We start from the raw sequence: 22,539 nt of genomic DNA, 5'->3' as shown, positions 1-22,539 counted from the left end.
TGATCTCATACAAAGTTCTACACTTGAATATCTTATTATGAATTCTACTATTCTGGTGTTCATGACACTAATAAAGCAAGTTGTAACATCAGTAATCAAGAGTGAATCATCCTCGAGTGTTTAAAGCCAGTATCTCTTGTAATTAGGATTCTTATGAGAAAAACTCCTTGACTTATACTTCACCTAATTGAACTGTTTTGTTGGGGAGGTAGGTATTTCCTTTGACTTTTGGCTTGAGGTTGATTTGGTTCCTTAAAATTGGTATCCATATGCACTATTTGACATCTGAGAGTGACCTTCAGTATATTATAATTTGACAATCACAACTGCAGTAATTTCTCCTTGGAGAATGAAAGGAAACATTATTTGAGGCTTCTAGTAACGAATTCCAGTGATAACTCATTCCTTCCTGCAGCATGTGGAAAAAGGAATTAGATTGCAGACAGTAACTCTATTCACTCACTACTCTTGAAACTTTTCTTATGATGTGAAAATATTTTCTTTTAGAACACAAAGACTGACATTAAAATGAAGTTTGTTCTTGCCCTGGCTGAAAACATTTCTTCTTTCTCTTATTGTAGAAAGTCAGTTGTTTTACTTTTTATTAGTATTTGAAGTAAAGCACAAAGTGAGTGGCCTAGCCTCTTTCCCAAGAGACCAAACTACATAGTCCTCCACGAGATGGAATCACTACAGCATTTCTTTATAATAGTTAGTAGTTCCTCCATAACTGTCTCAATTCAAGCTTTGTTTGCTGTATTGGGAAGAATTTTAAGTGTATGCATGATTGCCTTTTCCTAGCATTTCAGGGACACCTGCCATTTTTTTTTTTTTTTTTAAGATTTTATTTGACAGAGAGGGAACACAAGCAGGGGGAGTGGGAGAGGGAGAAGCAGGCTTCCTGCTGAGCAGGGAGCCTGATGTGGGACTCGATCCCAGGACTCCGGGATCATGACCTGAGCCGAAGGCAGATGCTTAACGACTGAGCCACCCAGGTGCCCCGACACCTGCCATTTTTGTCTTTTCCCTTCACCGTCTGTTCTCTACATGCCTGTATTCTATTCCTACCTGCTCTCTTTGCACATTTTACAGGTTGATCCCACTCCCCCTAGAGAAGAAAGTATTGGGTATTTTGTCTATAAATCCTATATAGCACATTTTAATAAAATCAAATATTTAATCTAGATAAAATTTAAATTCCTAGAATGCTATAATAAATTCTGTAATGATTTGCATAAATTATTAATCAATGAGAAAGACTTTTGAAACATTTCACTGCTTTTCCTCATCAGTACTATGTTGTTTCAATGAAGATGTATATGTTATGGGGCACCTGGGTGGCTCAGTTGGTTAAGCAACTGCCTTCGGCTCAGGTCATGATCCTGGGGTCCCTGGATCGAGTCCCTCGTCGGGCTCCCTGCTCAGCAGGGAGTCTGCTTCTCCCTTTGACCCTCCCCCCTCTCATGCTCTCTCTTTCATTCTCTCTCTCAAATAAATAAATAAAATCTTTAAAAAAAAATGTATATGTTAAACAGCCAACCTCATGAAAGATAAAGAAGGCTTAAGAATAAGAAAACCAGACAAGGATAGACTGTACAAAAAAAGGGAAGTCCCTTATATTATATTGATCCCTAAAATGATTTTCAGTAAACCACTGAATGAACTTTGACCTGGCCTGTTTCTTTTGTTTTTTAATGTGTTGTTATATGCTTCATAAAAGGTGAACTATGTAAAGTCTTTTGTTTTATGGGGAAAGTTCCCCCAGTAGCCCCTGGACACACTGAAGAGGCAAGGTCACACTGTTCAGGGAGTTCAAAAATCTAGATTCTGGTGACATCACAGCCACCACGTATTTGTGAGCCTTTGCCAGGTTTTTTCTTCGTCTGTGATGCAGTTTCCCCATCCATAAAATTAAAGGTATTAGATGGTCTGTAAGGCACTTTCCTCATCTATGATTCTGTGGGTACTAAATAAAATATAAAACCAGGAAAATAGGAAATATATACATAACATTGCTCAAGATGGTGAGACTCATGGTCTCTTAAGGGTTTAGGTTCCTTACTGTGTCCCAGACATTGTATCTGTCACTTCTTCCTCCTCTTTTGCCAGCTTCGTCCTCTCCTCCCTACATCATGGTGCTGGATGTCTCTCTGTGTACAATTCTCCAGAAAGGAAATTGGGTTAACTGTTCCAGGGAGTAAATTCCAGTGCTGGTACCAGGAGTCTAAACCATCTAGAAACTAATGAAATTGAGGTTGCAATGAGGAAATAGAAGCTAAATCTACCCAACATAGTTATCTCTCAGGAAGAGAAATTAGGAAAAAGAGTTGATGCACATATGTTGTCTCTTGAAGCAGGGACTTGTTCTGCAAGTGTGAGTACATGGAATGAGTTGGATTAACAAGGGTGCATCATTGAAATGGTAGGAGCTATGGAGCTATGTGAGCAGAAGAGAGGCAAACAGTTTTTGTTTTTTTATTTTTTTGTTTCCACTTTATTCTAACAGGATTTAAAGACAAAGGAGAATAGCATGTGGATTAAATGAATCATAAGTCCATATTAAGAGGGTTTTTTCTTTTTTTTGGTCTAGTCCAGACATTACATTTGCAAGGGAGAAATTCTTGGTTTAAGTAGTTGATTTCTATTTTTTTAAATCAAAAGTTGTAGCTCTTAGGTAATTTATTTGAAGATAATATCTAGAATTTCTCTAGCATATAAAACTATCCACCTTTAGGTATTTAATCAGGTAGTCTTAAATCTTAAATATTTAAAAGAGAAAACTATTATACTGATATACAATTTTTTTCAAATACTTTTTTAATTAAATACAGATCTGGAATTTTTTAATAATGAAATTAGGTAAATACACAACATTTTTTAAGATAGCTCAGTAGAAGAGATATCAGCAACATGCAACAACTGCTGGATGGATACCAAATCTATTTGGCAGTCATTATATTCACTATTTCACTTCACTATGTAATTGTAGATGAATAGCTGGTATACTTTGCTAGAAATCATTACTTCATTTTTAATAAATCATTTGGGAATTATCTTATTACAGGTAAAAGTATTTATCACCCAGGATTTTCATTCTTCAATAGTAATGGCTGCTCTTAACTAACATTACATTGAAATTAAGAATAGATATATTTGACATTTTGATATTGCTTGCAATCACTGACGCATGGTATTTTATGTTACATTTAGCAATAACAATTGAGGCTCGGCATTTATGAGGTGTAAATGATGGGAAGGGAGGAGTTGATAAATGAAGATTGCTTTGACTTCAGTTATTCATTATAGTTCAGAAAATGCTTGGTAATAAGGTTGCTCTTCAGATTTTTTTTTAGGTAAAAAGAAGAGTTTGTGTTGTTTTTTAATGGTGTGTGTGTGTGTGTGTGTGGAGAGAGAAAGGAGAGAATGAAATATATAGAGAGCATTTACTATACAATACCATGGCAAAGTAATTATATGGTTATAAAAAGGTAGATAAGTGGCTGATTTGGAGGGTAAAAACTTGTTTATGAAGAAATTTTTCTGCAGTTATAATACTGTTTCATAATTTGATAGGAGGTTATGGTATTCAAGTGCATGCATTTATCAAAGTTTGGGAAATTTACACTTAACATTTGTGCATTTCATTGTACTTAAATTTTACATTAAAAGAAAAAACTGATTAAAATCCAAACTCTAGTTAATAAGCATGCTGCAAAATTTAGGGAAGGAGAGTGAGTTGATACTTTGAAATGCATTAAAATAAGATGGATAACGGGCCTCACATGGGGAATAAACATGCCAGAATAACTAGATAAGCAAAGGAAAAAAGCTACAAAAGAGAACTAGTCTTACCAGATATTAAAACATAGTATAAAGCTCTATAAGTAAAACAGTGTGGGGGCACCTGGATGGCTCAGTCAGTTAAGAATCTGACTCTTGGTTTCAGCTCAGGTCATGATCTAATGGGTCTTGAGATCAAGCCCTGCCCCGGGCTCCATGCTCAGTGGGGAGTCTGCTTGAAGATTCTCTCCCTTTGCCCCTCCCCCCACTCAACTTCCCTCCCTCTCTCTCTCTCAAATAAATAAATAAGTCTTAAAAAAAAAAGTAGAGTAATGTGGTAGTGGGGTATGGGTACACAGACAAGTGGAATAAAATAGAAATACACAGATAAATACAAGAATAAATTGAAGTTTAATATATGATAAAAGTGACATCTGAAATCACTGTCCTAGTGCTAATAAGTGAGGCTGAAACAACTGGTTAGTCATTTGGAAAAAGAAATAATTAGATCCATGCTGCAAACCATACAAAAGAATAAGTACCATATTAATCAGTGATCTAAATTAAAATCAAAACAAAACGAAACAATTTCTCTATAACCTGGGTGAAGGGAATACTCTCTAACTGTAATTATAATGCACATACAATAAAAGAAAATATTGAAACATTTGAATACATATAATAAAATTTACATGGCAAAATATAAGGAAAATGAAAAGACAAATATCAGGTAATAGAAAATAGTGATAAAAGGTTAATATCATTAATATGTGAAGGTCTGAAAAATTAAGGGACACAAAGCAAAACAACCAAAAAAAAACAAACCTTCAATTCAAAAATGGACAAAGAATTAGAACAGATATTTACATACACACACACTCACACACACACAAACACACACCACACACACACAGATACAAAGTTGACTATGAAACATATTGAAAGGTATTTGACTTCATCCCCAGTTGGAAAAATGCAAGTTAAAACTACTTTGAGTTATCTTTACTCACCTTTCAGACTGATGAAAATTTAAAAGTTTGATAATAAATTCTGTTTGCAAATCTATGGGAAAACAAAAATTGTCAAACATTGATGAAGGGAAAACAAATTGGTATAACCTTTACAGTGAGAGATTTGTTAGTATCTATTAAAATTGTATATGCATTTACCTTTGAATCAGCAATTCTACTTTTAGAAATTTACCACAAGAATACACTTTCAAATGTATGAAGAAATGCATGCACAAGATATATATTAAAGACAATAATCATCAATGGATAGTGTAACTAACAGGTGAAATATTGATAAAAACCAGAAGAATATACAAAGTCTCAAGTTATCTTCTCACAAGTCATTTATTATAATGAGAAAAATACTATACATTAGAAAAACCTGGCAGATACCACCCTACTCAAGTGATCATTCTTAACATTAGTAATGGCACATATCAACATCATGTGCCTTGTGCAATGATACACTAAGAATGATGCAACATTATCCAGAATGGTTACGTGAACCTGAATCTAATGATCTGGAAACATCAGACAAATCTCCCTTCCCCAAAAATGATGTTCCTGATGTTGCCTTTAATAACGATGGCTGTACTCATGAAAAATAATGTGAAGAAAAAAATTTATTTCTTATTTAAATCCAGGTGTGGAGAAATATACAAGAGGAGAAATTCATGATGCATACAGTCTTCTAATTGATACTTAATTTAGCAGAAATTAAACCTTGCAATTATTATTTGGTATTTTTACAATTTCATTTTAGTAGATAATGGAATTTGGTTTCTATGCTTTAGTTTCTTCATTTATTTCATACATGGGACTTTGATCTTAATTTTGTTCTTTTCATGGATTTAAAATAGTTTTATGAATATATAACATAGGGTATTTAAATTCTATGCTAGGGAACCAAAGTATAGTTCCCTGCAGCATTTCTTTAGTGTTAGAAATCCATGATAGTCAATTTCTTTGAATATTATTAAGTATGTTGATTTGTATACATATATATTTATAGATACAGGTGTAGATGAATATTTAGATATATAGTTCTTTATTGTAAACAAATCTAGAAATAAATGAAAACATTATGTGAGCCAAAGCAAAAAAATTATCACAAAGCCCACATACTTGACTCCATACATATGGATGCTTCACATTGACCCCATTCAAATAAAATATACTTACCTCCCTAATTTTTCCCCATTATGTGAGCCAAAGCAAAAAAATTATCACAAAGCCCACATACTTGACTCCATACATATGGATGCTTCACATTGACCCCATTCAAATAAAATACACTTACCTCCCGAATTTTTCCCCACTATTCATTCTATCCCGAATTCTTAACCTAAAGATGCAACTGTGCCTCTGGAAACAGAACTAATTGTCTTCATAGTCAGGATAATTAAAGGATTTCGAGGCTTAGGGCATCCTTACAGAATTGTCCAGTATGTGCACTGTACAAAGATATCCAGCTAAAAGAGTTAGTGGATAATACACTCTGTTTATGATGCTGTGTACCTTGGCAAGGGGCTGGAAGAAGGAGGGCCTTTTTCTGGGCACAGAGGCCTAATTTGCTTTTAAGTCTTTGGCAGCAGGACTTCACTGTCCAGAAGGAGCATATTTTCCTAATTACACAGTGGTTAGGATAGGCTGGTTGTGGCCCTGATTCTGGTTCAACATGTCCATTTTACATCCTTCCTGATCCTATGTATCTCTTTCAGTTACCATTTTGATCCTAAAATCTAGTTCCCATGTTATACCCTGCTCCATGAACTGCATGTGTTTTTTGTACTTGTGTATCAATATCCTTAATCCAATAAAAGCAGAACCCCAGTTTCTTTGTGAGTGAATTCTTTACTTTCTCTGAACTTTCGGGGACTGCAGTGTTCTATATCTGAATTCATCTCTAGATTTGGTCCCTGTTATCTGATACTAAGTCCTACAAATATCACCAATTTCTGTGTTGGTATATCTTCATTTTGCTTGTTGCTAGGCACCCCATGGTGATGCTTTCATCCCTTGCCAACACCTGGATGTTCTTGACACAGACTTTTACTCTGAAACATCATCTATCACAATTCACTCTGGATATAGAGCTTTGCTTGATCAATGGAAAATTTCTTTCATTCTCTATAATTCCATCTTTCCTCAAGAATGCATGATTTACAACCAATATATTGTTTAGTATATATAAATTCTCAAGTATTTGATGAGTAAATACTTTTTTATATTCAAATAATTCAAATAGCTAGAAAGTCTCTTTAGAAGAATACTAAGATGACAGGGATCCTTTCAGGGACCCTTACAGGTCTTTACTTGAAAACAGTAGCTACAGGGCACCTGGGTGGCTCAGTTGGTTAAGCGACTGCCTTCGGCTCAGGTCATGATCCCGGAGTCCTGGGATCGAGCCCCACATCGGGCTCCCCCTTCTCTGTGGGGAGCCTGCTTCTCTCTCTGCCTCTGCCTGCCACTCCCCCTGCTTGTGCTCATTCTCTCTCTCTCTGTCAAATAAATAAATAAAATCTTTAAAAAAAAAAAAAAGAAAAAGAAAACAGTAGCTACAGCATGAGAGGGAATTTTCCACACATTCAGAATGACCCCATTTCCTCAATGTGTTGAATTATATAATAACTTATGTATATGAGAAGGAATGGAGAATAAATATATAAAATATACTGGCATTTTAGGACAGTGAACAATTGAATATCTCTGGAGAAAACATGAAGCATGACTTGAGCCATACCTTGAACAATATGTGTGATTTCTTCAGTGAAGAAAGCGTTCTGAATGCAAGGAATTCTAGAGATAGAGAGAGATAAAAATGAGAAAGATTTGTTTCCTGAAGGAACTTTGAGATGTTCAGTATTGCTAAGAGTTAAATGCCATAGTGAGAGGAGAAAGTAACATAAGTGGGCTGAGCCAGATCCAGAGAGCCTTTAGATTTTAGCATTAGGCAGTGAAGAGCTACCAAAAACATTTGAAGAAAAGAGTAACTTTTTGGCTCTGCATTTTGGTCTGCATTGAGAAAGATCTACTTTGGGGATCAAGAATGTTCCATAAATGCCCCATATTGACCCCATGCATTAACTGAAAGGAGAGGTGATGGTCTATGGAAAGGGCACAATAGCAGGGAAGCATAATAAAGATACTGAGGGAGGAATCATCAGGATTTGGTGACTCATGATGTCACCATCACTATCGTGTCAACATCAGAGTTTCTGGCTTTGAACCTGGGTGGATGGTGGTTTCATTATCTCAGAGAAGTGAAAAATGTGAGTTCAGTGGGGGCAGTTGACTTGACATAAATGATGGCCCAAGCAAAACTTGGTTCAGTCAAATCCAAGCCCACTGATATAAACATTAGTGTTATTTTCATTAACAAATGTAAGAACTTAAACCTATGAATGGCAATAGTAAGTAATTTTGTTGTCAAGTCACTTAAATTTTATTTATCATATTCAATAACATTGAATTGTTTTCATTGTTAAAATACTTTCAGTAGCATGAAAGAGTTATATTGAGAGGGAACAACCTCATAAATTCATGTTCCCAAACCACAAAAGCTACACACAGCACTTACTCAAATATATTCTTTTTACTTTTAGCTACAGAGTTGAATTATAGTTTATTACCAAAATTCAGGAGAATTCTTCAAAATAGAAAGAATATAATCACATTTATGTCCTAAAAAAAAAAAGACTATTAGCATTATGGAAGTAACTCCCAATAGGAGTGTATGACTGCCATTTATTTGGTAGAAATTAGATCTATAAAGTTTTTTGGTTTTGTTCTTAATATAAGCCAGATGTCAACTGAGTGTACCCATCTGTTAAAGTCAAGATCAGGTCAGCTTAACCCCCAGAAGAATAATCTGTGGAAGTCCAGGGCCCTTCCCAATATTTATTCAGTTCCTTGGTGGACTTAACCATTTTGTGATTGTTTTTGTGACTGCCTCCTCTCTATTCCTCACAGCACAAACTAAACAGGGCTTCTTTCTCCAAATAGAGATATATTCACAGAACCTCTAATTCAGTGCATTTATGAGTCGGGTGAATGTAATGGACAATAGGAGAGGAGGCTGGATTGCATTACAACATTGTAGTCAGATATGAACTTTAGACATAATTCATCTTTAAAATGTCTTCCAGGGGTGCCTGGGTGGCTCAGGGGGTTGAGTGTCCTGCTCTTGGTTTCAGCAAGGGGTCCTGGGATCAAGCCCCCTGAGCGTGGAGTCTACTTGAGATTCTCTCTCTCTCACCCTGCCCCCGTTTGCCCTTCTCCCTCTCTCTCTCTCTCTAAAATAAAAAAATAAATCTTTTAAAAATATATAAATAAATAAACTATCCTCCAGGTATCACATCACTGAGGAAAATCCACTGGACTCTTTAGCTTCTCATCATTTTACTTGCTATCTCCCCTCCCTAATTCCTTTTTACTCCTTCCTTTTGTGTTTTCTACCTCAAGCTCCAATCTCCTGGAGGGAAGCAAAGGCTTCTCTCATCTAGTTGGTTGACGTAGTTAATGATTTCCTTTGTTTCCTGGGAACACATACCTTCAGGCTCATACCTGCTTCCGCAGGTGCTTTGCCTCAGAATTCTCCCTAACAAAAGCCGTTTCTTCCCTAAGGGGGAAAAGACCTTATCCTATCATAAAAGACAGAATCCTCAAAGTTCCAGGGTTTGAAACCCAGTTTCAACACTTAGAAGCAAGTTGCAGTAGTTTGTAGTTTAGCTTTGTGCACCTGAGGTTGACTTTAAATTACCAAAGCAAATAATCCTCCCTCTGACTGTCATTAGAAGGTCAATAGTAGCCTAAACTACGTCATGGTACCTGTGTCGTTCCCCTCACTTCATCTCATCATGTAAGCATTTTATCATCTCACATCATCACAAGAAGGGTAAATATAGTACAATAAGGTATTTCGAGAGAAAGAGACCACATTCACATAACTTTTATTACACTATATTGTTACAACTGTTCAATTTTATTATTTTTGTTAATTTCTTATTGTGCCTAATTTATAAATTAAATTAAATTATAAAATAAATAAACATGTATACCCATTATAAAACTTTATAATGGGTTTACACGTGTAGGAAAAACATAGCATATATAAGGTGTAGTATTATCATGGCTTCAGGCATCCACTGGAAGGGTCATGGAAGGTATCTTCCACAGGTAAGGGTAGACTATTGTACATAACTGATCTGAACACTAGGTTCTTGACTTATCATCATCAAATGGGAGTAACAATATAACTAGTTCATAAGGAATATTATAAGGATTATCAATTGCTGACTCCATAAAAGTCCCCCAGAATAACCACCACATTGACAGAGTCCTAGCAGTCTTGCATGGAAGAGGCCAAGGTGGATATTTATAGAGACTGGGGGTCTGGACTTAAGTGGCTTAAGACTGGTCTTTCAATGCAGGATCTTTCTGAGACTGGTCAAGTACATGTTGTAATAGTTTAGGATTGGTGGACATAATGAGGAGTCTTGAAGTCAATTGATAAGCAAACAATTTGTCTAGTTAAGTTATATATCATCCTGAGAAGACAGCTGAGCAACCTATTCTCCATAGAAGGGGATTGTCTGAGCAATTTATTGTTCGAATCAATATATTTTCTGGAAGTTCTTGAAGCATGCAGCAAAGCTATTTATGAGTTTATAGCCTTGTCATGGTTCTGGTAGTTAACCTATTTGGTTGTAGGAGGTTTCAGTTCGGAGGATCAAATGAGAATACAGGATATAGTACAATGTCTGCTGCATAATTAAGAGTTTAAGAAATGTTCATCACTTAGTACTGGTTATCTTATTCTGATGTTACTTAAATCAGGACTTGACTGCTGGAGGAGATGGCCTCACCCTGGCTGAGGGATGCAATATTTGATAACCGGACTAACCCACAGGTTAAAGCAAGTAGTGGGTTAGTAGGAGGGAGCACAAGTTGCTAGATAGTGAGCTCATGGATATTCAAGAGCAGGCAAGAAGCAGAGATCTCAGCAGGCAGGCAGAACGTGGCGCTCTGAGATTTCCCGCAGAAAATAATAAGCAGAGATTAAGGTAAGTAAGCAGGAAGATTTACTAGCAGGCAGCCACAGGCAGCCAGAAAAATTCAAGATTCGGGCAATAAATGATTTAGAAGGACTGAAAGAGAAAGAGGCAGGACCTGTATTGTACGCCACTACACTAGACAAACGAGTAAAGCAGTTCTCAAGGCACAACAGTCTAGACACCAGATCTGTTATTGAAACTGCACCAGAAGTAAGGAGTAAAGTAGCAGCTTGGCCACAAGAACTGAGGACAAAAGGCAAGTTATTAGAACAAGGCAATGGTCAGAGTCTTATCAGCAGCAAAGCTGACCCAAATAAGTGTAGAGTCTTTATCTGTAATATTCTATACAGTGCTTCATAACATAAAAATAGCATAATAACAAATTGCATTCACCTAATCCCTTTATAATTTCATTTGTTTCCTGTAAAAGTACTACAATATAGAAATGGTAGCAGTCTTCGTTCTATTTAGTTGATGACAAAACCAAAATTTAAGGAGTTTGTGCACAGATCCTATATGGCAGAAGCGGGGGCAAACATAGGTTTCCAGGGACAGAGCTTGTTCTAATATGCCAAATAGAATGATGTTACCTATGTTACAGGGACTGTGTTATAATACAGTGACTTGCAGCCCAATTTTCTTATACTCTTTCCCTTCCCTACACCCTTAGCTCATTTATTTGCCCTGGCTCTAGAAGCTGGAAAAAGAAAAGCAACTGAGGATACAAAAGAAGAAAGAAAAAAAGTAGAAAAACTGTTTTCTGTACCTCTAGTTCAGACTATAACAATGCAGAGATATGATCAAGAAGTCGATCTGATCATTCATACAAGAGCCTGCCTCACTGTGAGCATGTTCATGCATCAACCCTTTATTAAATGTATTTTGTGACATGCAGAATACTAAATTCTGGAAAGGCAGAGATAAATAATATTAACCTTCCTTCTTCTTTTGAAGAATCCCCTAGTATATTGAATTAGATAACTATATTGTGAAAAAACATAATATGTCAAAAAGATTGAGGCATACATCAGGTACAACGCTGAGGAAGGGGGCCGAGTGGTCTTCTCTGAGATTGGTGGGGCATGTAGAAAGAAATTCCCTGGCTTTCTGTTCCTGTTTCCTACAGCATGGCACTCTCCCACCTGAGATCCTTATGATGTATTTCAAACAGAAGCCAAGGAGCAAGGGATTTTTGGAAATGCTTCTTGCCCAGTAACCCTCCCATTCCACCCATCCCAACACTTAAAAGAGCAGAAGGTGCAAGGAGTGGATCTGATAGAATACAGGGCATACAGGCCAAGAATGAGTACAAGGTTCAACTGGATTTTAAAATAAAGGTGCTTGGGACATAGGAATTTTAAAAACATTAGTCAATAATTATGACTTAAGTAACTTACTCTTGGAAGGTTGAACACAATGTTAATATAAATCAACATATAGTAACCCATGCAAAATTAAGGGCTTCATTTTACTTGAGGCCCCAAGCTGTTCAGTTACTGTGAAAGAAGCACTTTGCTGTTGCCCAAGTTTTCTTTGCATGGATGCATTGGCAAAAGATGAAATTTCCCTCTGTGAATATGAATTTTAATGATTGGGAAACAAAGAAACCACACGTAATTCTGCAAGGTTCAAGGCAATTCCCATAGCTGTTAAAAATAAGAAGTATATAGAGGACTTGTGTTGTAAGTCTTTATTTTTAATTACTATTATTAATCTTCTTGATTGAGGCAGTAAAAGGTAACCACTGACTCACTGAGCAGCAATTCAACAAGTCATGCAAACTACGATGTTGACAGCCTTTGTAGTCCTAAATGATTGTGTCTAACTAAACCACTGTGTAATTACAGATCCTTTGTGATTTCACATTCTCATCTTATAGTCAATTTTTCATTCTTCGATGTGGCATATTGTGTTCAGTAACTTATCTGAAAACATCAATGTGGTTTTGAAAAGGATAAAATCAAATTGTAGCAGTCTATGTTCCTATAATGTGTGCATAGCCAAAGGAAAAGATGGTAAATAGGTATGCTATCTCACTGTATTTCCATGTTCCAGACATTGGAAATGTGATTCTACCCCCATATTCTCTCTAAATAAGAGCAGCTGATTTATTTCTCATATATTTATAAATCAACAGCTGGTACACAGAAGACTGGACCAACATTAGTGTGCATTCAGATGACAGAAAAGATTGTAAATGAAGTGGAAAAGACTTTCTGACTCCAGTGCTTACAATTACAGGAAAAAGTGCTTTACTAACTTCATCTGATATAACTGCAAAAAAGAGATGTATTAACCTTAAGTATCTTATTTTAAAATGTCGATGTAAGCAAAAAGGTTTTATATACATATATACAAATATACATACCTACGTTGATATGTGTATACACACACACCCGCATATTTAAAATCAGTGTTTTTGTTAAATAACTTTAGAGAAACTTTTTCAGCTTTGGCTGCACATTCAAATCCCCAAGGGAGATTTTCTGAAATCCCATTGCGCCTGGCCACACCCTAGACACCTGAATCAGAATCTCTGTGGTTGAAACCCACACATCAGTATTTTTTCCAGCTCATGAGATTATTCCAATGTGCAGCCAAGTTTAAAAGCCACAGATATATTATTACAGAATTAAAAAGAAATAAACTTTCACTTCCTTTCAAGTATTACAGATTTAGCATGTCATAATATAGTGTAAATATGAAATGCTGCTATAATAAAGCTTATGATTTCACTAGAATACCAAATTTCAGGAACTTAATTTGAGTAGTGGGCATCAAATATTCCTTTCAAATTGATGAAAATTGCTATTGCAGTCTGCCACCTTTACTCTCAAAGTTAATTACATATACGTTGTGTTCCCACAAGAATGTCAACTTTTGCCAATCCCATTTAGATTATTACATAAAAGAAAACTAATATCTTCACAGGACAGATTGCTAAAAGAATATTTGGTCTATATATACATAATTTCAATGAAAGCTGTTGCCTGTGCTTCGTTTTAATCAAATGATTCTAGGGGAATAGTTATTTCTCTATTTTAAAGATACATGTTTGAGTATAAGATTAAGGCATATTTTTTAAGTTCAAATGTTTTTTTCTAATATTCCAGACACCAGTAATACCATTTAAAACATTTGATGTAGCATATAATATGGGGCATAAATCTTTACTGTTAGTAGTATTATTAAAGAATAAAATATATCATTATTATTTATTACTTTATTATGCAGAATACTGAACCAGTTCTGTGACTTGAGACTTGCATTCTGTAAAATGAAGATTTGAGTTAACTTTGAAAGCTGTTTCCAAGTCCACCATTTGAGATTCTGAGCTTTATTCTGCAGTGTAGCCCAAGCAATGTCCACTACACATTTCAGATTACCTACTTTAACCTTATTATGTAAAAGATGTAAAAGCTGAGGTGGACAGTGGTGAAATAATTCTTGCAGTATCACAGAGAAGTTGTTTGCCATGGGTCAGGAGATGAGGTTATTAGAGAGGTCCAATCCATTTAAGTTCTTACCCCCTCCCCTCCATCATATAGGTCCCCTGTTTTTGTTTTGTTTTTAATTATTTCTTGAAAAAGCAGTGAGTTGAAACTCTGACAGCTTAGATACCTAAAGGTCTTTAAAAAAAGGCAACTAAAACTAAGTAACCCTATCAATACTTTTTCTTGGCTAAACAAAAAATTACTCTATTCACCTGTTGTTAAGATGCACCCCTTTTAGTTTTCTGTGTCTGAAATCAGGATGAGGGTCAATGGTTAGTTATAATCATTGTCAACCAGCTGTCAGTTGTTATGTAAGCAAGATTTCTTAAGCTTTATGAATGTGGTCATGACTGTTCACATAGCCATGCTTCATCTAAGTTATTAATTACACCATTTATATTACAGGTGCAGAGTTTAATTGTCATTCAATATTCCTTCAGAAGAGTTTCAGTCTGATTCAGTATTGGAACAAAAAGTTATTGTGTGAAAAGAAAGGCAAGGAAACAGTGACAAGTGTTAAATTTCCTAAGACAAAGCAAATATTTATTGTTGGAGCAATGACCACAATTCTATATTTTCTTGTTAAATCAACAGCTGACTGATTTATATAGCCTTTTTTCTTATCATGTTAACCAAGCGACAGTATCACCAGAGATCTCATTAGAAATGCAGAACCTTGGGGCACCTTGCCTGGGTTGCTCAGTTGTTTAAGCATCTGACTCTTGATTTCAGCTCAGGTCATGATCTCAGGGTTGTGAGGTCGAGCCCCACGTCAGGCTCCACGCCAGGCGTGGAGCCTGCTTAAGATTCTCTCTCTTCTTCTGCCCCCCTTTAAAAAAAAATGCAGTATCCTGGGCCCAACCCTATCTAGTGAATCAGAATCTGCATTTTATCAAGATGCCCATATAATTTCTTTGCACCTTAAAATTTGAAAAGCATAACTTTATAGTACCAAGGAAAATACCCACAAGAAGATGAAGCTGTTTTATATTTTGTTACTGAGATACGTGCTTTCTCTCATATGTTAAGCAATGCAACCTAAAGCTGGAGAAAGCCCCTTAGAAAAGATGAAAGAAACTTCAAAGCAACAAAAAGCTGATGTGACTGATTCATAAGCAAGCATGACAATATTGATAGAAATCTACATCCAAGTAAATTTAAAGGCTTGTTCTGTAAGCCCTATCTAGGTATTAAATAGATTCTAGTGATAAGAAAGCATATGCTATGGTTTATTTGACAACATTTTTTTTCTTTCCTAGCAATACATAAAATGACGGTATATCTTACTATAGGTGAAACAACAGATGTGATGAAATACAGAAAATGGTAAAAGTACAGTGTATCACAACCCCATTAGAAACCATGGAAATAACTCCTGTTCATAAGCCTCTATGAACTTGAGATAATAGGACAAACTGATATTGAAAATAATTAATTTGTATAGCTTAAGAATTATTCTAGAAATTATTTTATTATCACACACAGTTTTCTTTGCTAAATAATTATTTACATAGGAAGAAGAGAAAGAATTAATAAAAAGATTATCCACATTTTATTTGTATGCTACATTAAATAATGACATAATGGAAATTTTCTCTAAACATAATAGTTGCATTCATAGTAAATTAGTTCATTATAACTTTGTCACATACATTGAATATAAAATTAACACTTGTGAGTAGGGTTTTTTTTTAACCACAAAAACAAAGCAGGATAGAAATAGCTTAAGAAGCTGGATTTGAGTATCTGCTTTTAGTTTGGTATTTTAAAAGGTTTATCTAAATATCTCATTCATTTTTTCTTTGTTGGCATTTAGAATACGAAACATACAATGTACATGCATATATAACATGCAAAAAATTTAACTTAGAAGAAATCACTTTTTTCCAGTAATACTGGGGAGCCTTTATAGACTGCTATCCTTGGCTTAAACCAGTCACTGTTGACTGTTGGACTGCTTTCAGCCTGATTTTCCAGTTTTATTTCTTTATCGATGATGATCATGATGGTTTTTACCGTAGTTTTTGCTCAGCATGCTATCTTGTTGAGGCAGAAGAATGGAGGTTTGAGGAAAATCGTGGTGAGAACATTTTCTGATTTACCAAGATGGCTTTCTGAGTTCATTTACTGATAAGCTGCCAGGACGCCTGGTCCTGCTGCTGAGGCGTATGGAAAACATTTGAATCTTGCCACCAAAACAGGAAAATATGACTATGAATCAAAGTACTTTTTCCCACTACATTTTGATTTTCCTGTATATACAATATATTCTATAGGGTGGATGATTAATGAATGCTTTTCAAATAAATACATGCAGAAAAAAATGTCCTATTTCAGATATAGTCCCTTCTTATCTGGCTACAGTACAGAAGACTTCACTGAGTAGATGACATTTTAGACTGTTTTAAAAGATGATTAACATCTCAATAGGCATACAATCAGTATTTGTTTAATTATATGCCCTTATGTCTCACATTTTTATTGAATTTTTTTCACTCACCTATGAAGAAGACTAATTTTAACAATGCTTATTTTGTGTCATGTATGAGATCATTCATGAGTGGCAGGAAGTATCTAGTTCATTTTATTTTATGGGATGATTTTAATTCTCTAGCTCTTTAGAATATTTTCCATGATATTATAACCTAAGGTGAAAAAACTTCTATTCCTGTTCCGGATACCCAGTCACATTTTTTTTTTTCCTAAAATTTTATAATTACATGAGTTAAACATCTGAATGTTGACAAGTTGATGGGGGTGAGGACCATCTACATGTTAAACTTGGGATGATCCCCTAGAGCACTACACATATTACTTATCCAAATGTACCTTTTTAGACTGATTTCTCAAAAAGTAAAATCTGGGCTTCTTTGGATTTATAAGCAAAATTAAAAGTTTTTTCTCAAAACAGCAAGTTCTAAAAGTGATGAGAATTATGGTGTGCTCTGGGGGCATCTGGGTGGCTCAGTCGGTTAAGCATCTGCCTTCGGCTCAGGTCATGATCCCGGGGTCCTGGGATCAAGCCCCACACCGGGCTCCCTGCTCGGGGGGAGCCTGCTTCTCCCTCTCCCTCTGCCCCTACCCCCTGCTGTGCTCTCTCTCTTTCTCTCTCTCTCTAAAATAAATGAAGTCTTAAAAAAAGAAAAGAATTATGGTGCACTCTGTGTGACTGGTAGCACCTATATCACCTGGAAACTGTTTTTAAAAATGCAGAATCTCAGGCTGTACCCTAGACTGACTGAATCAGAATCTGCATTTTAACAAATCTCTTGGCGATTCCTGTGCACATCAAAGTTTGGGAAGTGCTGGTAGCCTATTCCCTTTCCTGATCTCCAGTTTTGATTATATCATACTGAGAATCTGCAGAGTAAATCCCAGCCCCTAAACCTTTCCTTCAAAGTACACATGGTTTACAGCATTCTCAAACAGAATGGAAAACACATGACTAGATTTTAGAACACAAAAATAATCTCAGTTTTACATGCTTCAAAACGCTGTGAGCATGTCTTTTCATGTCCTCATGATTTTTTGAGTTATACGATAATTTTTTTTTCTAAACAAGGAATAAAATTATATCCACTAAATGAATTCATATGTCCCTGTTGTATTCTGGTCTTCTATTGATAGTCTCAGAATGTTATTTTAGCTTTCTTAGATTTGTGGAAATCATGCTGCTTTGTTCCCTACAGGAATTAAAATAAAATATTAGCAATTATGCATATTTAATTTTCAAAATGCCAAGTAATTACTCACAACATTTATAAAAAGGAAAATTATCTTCAATAATCATAAAATGTTTCCTTAGTAAGGGGCAGCTGAGTCTAAAGTTGTGTTATCATGGGTATTTTTTATTAGAGTGATCAGAATGAAGAATGATTATAACCATGTCCCTCTTCTTTCTTTTGCAGATGCAAGACAAAGGTCTACCCTGATGAACTTCCAAACACAAGCGTAGTCATTGTGTTTCACAATGAAGCATGGAGCACTCTCCTTAGAACTGTTCACAGTGTTATAAACCGTTCCCCACACTCCCTGCTCTCCGAGGTCATCTTGGTAGATGATGCCAGTGAAAGAGGTATAAATATTTCCCCCACATATGTTTTTTAATCAGAAAGCTTCATTATGGTTGGGAAGATAGCCGGGCAATGACCTGTATTTTCCTTATAATTCTACTAGCCCTGAAATCACCCATCAACTTTCATCAATATACCCAGTCAGTGCCAATTCCAGGAATACGAAACTGATTCTTTCGGTATCTCTCATGATCCCATTTGATCCGTATTAACCCAAGAAATCAGCTAAAATGATTTTCAAAAGTATTTGTTTTTTTTCTCAACTTAAATGATCATGCGATTGAGCATGAATATGACTTTGTGTGTGTGTGCGTGTGCAGGTAAAAGCAAAATAACGTATAATTAAGAAGTCTCCATTTACTATTGTGGCCCAATTTCTAAATTCAAGTCTGGTATATTAACTTCCTATTGTATCCTTATCTTTGCCAGTCAAATGATAGAGTTTTCATGAAATATACATTAATTTACTGATAAAATCTCTATATAATTATTTCACCTAATGCAAAGAAATGTTGATAGGAGTTGGCTACCATTTCTGTGTGTTACATTCCATCTGGGCAGCAGTCTCTCCGCTGTGTCTTAAAATAGTTTCAAAACTTTATAAATTCTTATTGCGCATTGCAGATTTTCTCAAGTTGACGTTAGAGAATTATGTGAAAAATTTAGAGGTGCCGGTAAAAATTATTAGAATGGAAGAGCGCTCTGGGTTAATACGTGCCCGCCTTCGAGGAGCAGCTGCTTCAGAAGGGCAGGTCATAACTTTTCTCGATGCACACTGTGAATGCACCTTAGGATGGCTGGAGCCTTTGCTGGCGAGAATAAAAGAAGACAGGTAAGAACTCATGTGTTGTCTGCCTGGGTTTTGACTGAACCTGCTAGGACAGTTCCAGGTACCAGTCAAAACTTCTTTATAAATTGCTATTTCTAGAAGGCTTATTTTCTAGCTTTTTAAAAAGCACCCCTCCCCCATATAATATGGGCTTATTCATGCTGAATATTAATATTTGTTTAACAAATAGTCAAACACTTCAAACAGTAAAAAATGAATATTCATTTTGTAGGTGATAGAAATGAGTCCAATTTGAAACAGTGTCATGTTTTATAAAAGACATTTCAAAGCACCTCATTGTGTCCCCACAACCACCCCGTGAGGAAGGTAATATAGATGTTCTTGTCTGTACTAGTAATAGGAAGGAACAAAGACGTTAAGTAGCTTGTCCCAGTTATTTGAAGTGTTGGGAACAGCAATTTAGTTCTACCCATTCCCAGACCAGTCTTCTCTCTACTAGGTCACTGCCCTTATTCAAAGTCTGGTTCAAAACCACCTAGAGGATCTTAAAAATGAAGACATACACTCACACATTCCACTGGAATGAAATCATGGTTAAAAAAAAACAAAAACAGAGCACAACTATTAGAATTTTAATTATTTAAACAATGTTGCCAATTTGTAAACACAAATTGTGAAATCTGAATAGTACTTTATAGAAATTAAGAACCCTCATACCTACCTGAAATTTTTTCTGATAATGATGCTATCAAGTACAAACTTTTCTTTGCAGATATTCATAAACATTGATGATAAATGATTAGAATTCCTAAGTGCCTAATGAAGACAACTGTGTTGAATGCTCTGATATAATAACAAAGCATTGCATAACACCTTGTTTGCATAGTCATTTCACCTACCCTAGAAAGGTCTTCTTAGAATTGAAGTTTTTAATTAAGCATCTAAGACAAGAGCTGCTTAGGGTGAGCTAGTCCAGCTACATCGTGTAAACGGCAGGATTTGGTACTTGCCAGGAAGATAGATGGAGGTTGTCAGTAAAATGAACCATAGCAGTTGAAGAAAGCAGTGGGGACCTTTTAGTCAACTGAGTGTAGTACACAGCTAATAACATTTTTCCACTCTGTGTATTGTACAGTATGCACTGCAGGGTAAGACTGGCAAAGTGAAATGAACTTAGAACATCTTAAATGCATTTTCTGGCAACTTTTCATACATTATGCTGCTTTTTCAAACATGTGTTTCGTATTCAACTTACTGAATTTTTAATATAATGTTGTTCAATATCATCATGCATAGATCATTTATTTTTTAATCTAACAATATGTTTAGATTGTATTTGCATATAATGAATTCTGAGGTCTTGTCCTGCTTATACATTCTAAAGTTGCCATAACTAGATAATAAAGTCCTATTCAAGGTTATTAGATCTAATTTTGCCTCCCCATTACAAATTAAGTCATTAAACTTAATGAAGAGAGAAAGATATTGATTTTGTAGGGACGAGAATTACCAAGAATCTTTTTCAAGGCTAGATGAATCCTATTGATTTCTGAGAACTCGAGGCTTTGGCCAATTGTGTGGAATAGAAGACCTAATTGAAAACGAGCATTTGTGACACTGGTGTTACAAGACCGGAATAAATAATGGACAACATTTATTTGCTTTCCACATTTATGGGTGATTCAAAAGCATATTTGTATATTTACCCCCTGCCAAATATGAAAAATAAGCTCTGATCTTTGGAATTAACTACAAGCGATGCAAACTTGAGTAGACCTGAACATTTACTGTAGAGATGACAGATTGGTCCCATAATAAAACATATAGGCCAGGAATAGAGGGAGACTGGAGAAAGCACAACATGGATTAAAAGAATATCCAATCTTCTCCTGGTGGAAGTTTCTTACCCTAAAAAAGCCACCATCAAGAACACCCACTCTTTACGAAGAAACAGATCATGAGATAAAAACCCCAGAAACTTAAGTCGCTTATCTTTCCCTATTTTAAAATATGTAGGTTGTTATGGTAAATTCTGAGATCTAGGACAACACACTTAGATATCGTCATGTCCCTAATATCTTTCAGAGGCAACATGTACTTACACTGATGATCGTGATTTTTATTGTTGCTTCTGTTTGTTGATTTTTACTTGTTTGTTTTTCTAGTAGGCATTTCCCCAGGAAGATTTCTTCAGAACTCTTAAAACTAACCTATCCTCTTTGAGATTCAAAATACCAGGTCTAATTTGCCATCATCCACTCTCTACTTCTGCATGCTATTGCTTTTCAGTGGGCTTGAGATAAAATGATGCATAATATCAAAGCAGTGCTACTAATCATGCTGTGCGCAGAGGTTTTATGAAAAATAGACCATGTTCATCCTCCTGAGTTAGTACTTAGAATGCATTTGGAAATCAGCTTGAAGACCAATTAGTATATTTGATAAGATTATAAATGGTAGAAAGAAGTAGAGACCGTAAGCACGATGTAGTAAAAGAAAATGATTCCACAGAGAAAAAGGATAAAATGAAAATAAAGTCATATTAAAGTCACAAAATAATTAAATTTCAACTCAACATCTATACTGAGTCTGAAGAAGCTGATGTAGTATTTAAATTATTATTTATATGTAAACTGGTTTTGATTTTTCTGCAGGAAAACAGTTGTATGCCCCATCATTGATGTGATTAGTGATGATACCTTTGAATATATGGCTGGGTCAGACATGACTTACGGGGGTTTTAACTGGAAATTGAATTTCCGTTGGTATCCTGTTCCCCAAAGAGAAATGGATAGGAGGAAAGGCGATAGAACATTACCTGTCAGGTATGTGACTCATATCTTCCAAAGGATAGCATGTGTATTTCTGTAATAATTAAGGGGTATTATAAATTTATGCTCTCATTTTTAAGTCTTTTAAAAGCATATACTTTTTATTCATATACACCTTTGCATTATCACTGCTTACATGATAATCTAAGAATCAGTAACAGTATTAAATTTAGTTTAAATTAACCCAGGCAAATTTTACTATAGGCAGAAGCGCTGAATTTCTTTTAAAACCTTGTATATTCTTATATTCAAAATATATTTATTGTGAATTTTCTATCTAACAGCCTTGATGCTTCTGATAAATATATATCTTACCTAAATGTGTATGCTTTATAATAGAGATATTCTCAAAATTGAAATAACCAGAAATGTTTTGGCAAATATTCTAAATTTACCAACTTCAAAGAGCCATCTTATAGATAGAAAACAAAGATCCACTTGGAAAATTTTAATATATTAACAATTATGAAAGATTTATTGTTTGTTCTAAATTAGTTAAAATAGC

The 22,539-nt window shown here is 35.3% G+C and overlaps 1 protein-coding gene across 2 annotated transcripts in view; it reads left to right on the top strand.

The window, feature by feature from the left end:
• GALNT13 (polypeptide N-acetylgalactosaminyltransferase 13) overlaps positions 1 to 22,539 on the top strand; it is a 544,197-nt gene that overhangs the window by 316,937 nt on the left and 204,721 nt on the right. For both annotated transcript variants that reach the window (XM_035008009.1, XM_035008010.1), the window contains exons 5-7: positions 18,249 to 18,415; positions 19,038 to 19,245; positions 21,858 to 22,028. In XM_035008009.1, the coding sequence (XP_034863900.1) occupies positions 18,249 to 18,415; positions 19,038 to 19,245; positions 21,858 to 22,028 (546 nt within the window). The remainder of the gene's footprint in view (positions 1 to 18,248; positions 18,416 to 19,037; positions 19,246 to 21,857; positions 22,029 to 22,539) is intronic.

Source organism: Mirounga leonina, unplaced genomic scaffold (genome assembly GCF_011800145.1).
Source record: "Mirounga leonina isolate KUSES-001 unplaced genomic scaffold, KU_Mleo_1.0 Mir_151, whole genome shotgun sequence".
In the NCBI taxonomy this organism is placed as follows: Eukaryota; Metazoa; Chordata; class Mammalia; order Carnivora; family Phocidae; genus Mirounga; species Mirounga leonina.
The sequence above is the reverse complement of the archived record's forward strand: the minus strand, read 5'-3'. Positions and strand labels throughout refer to the sequence as shown.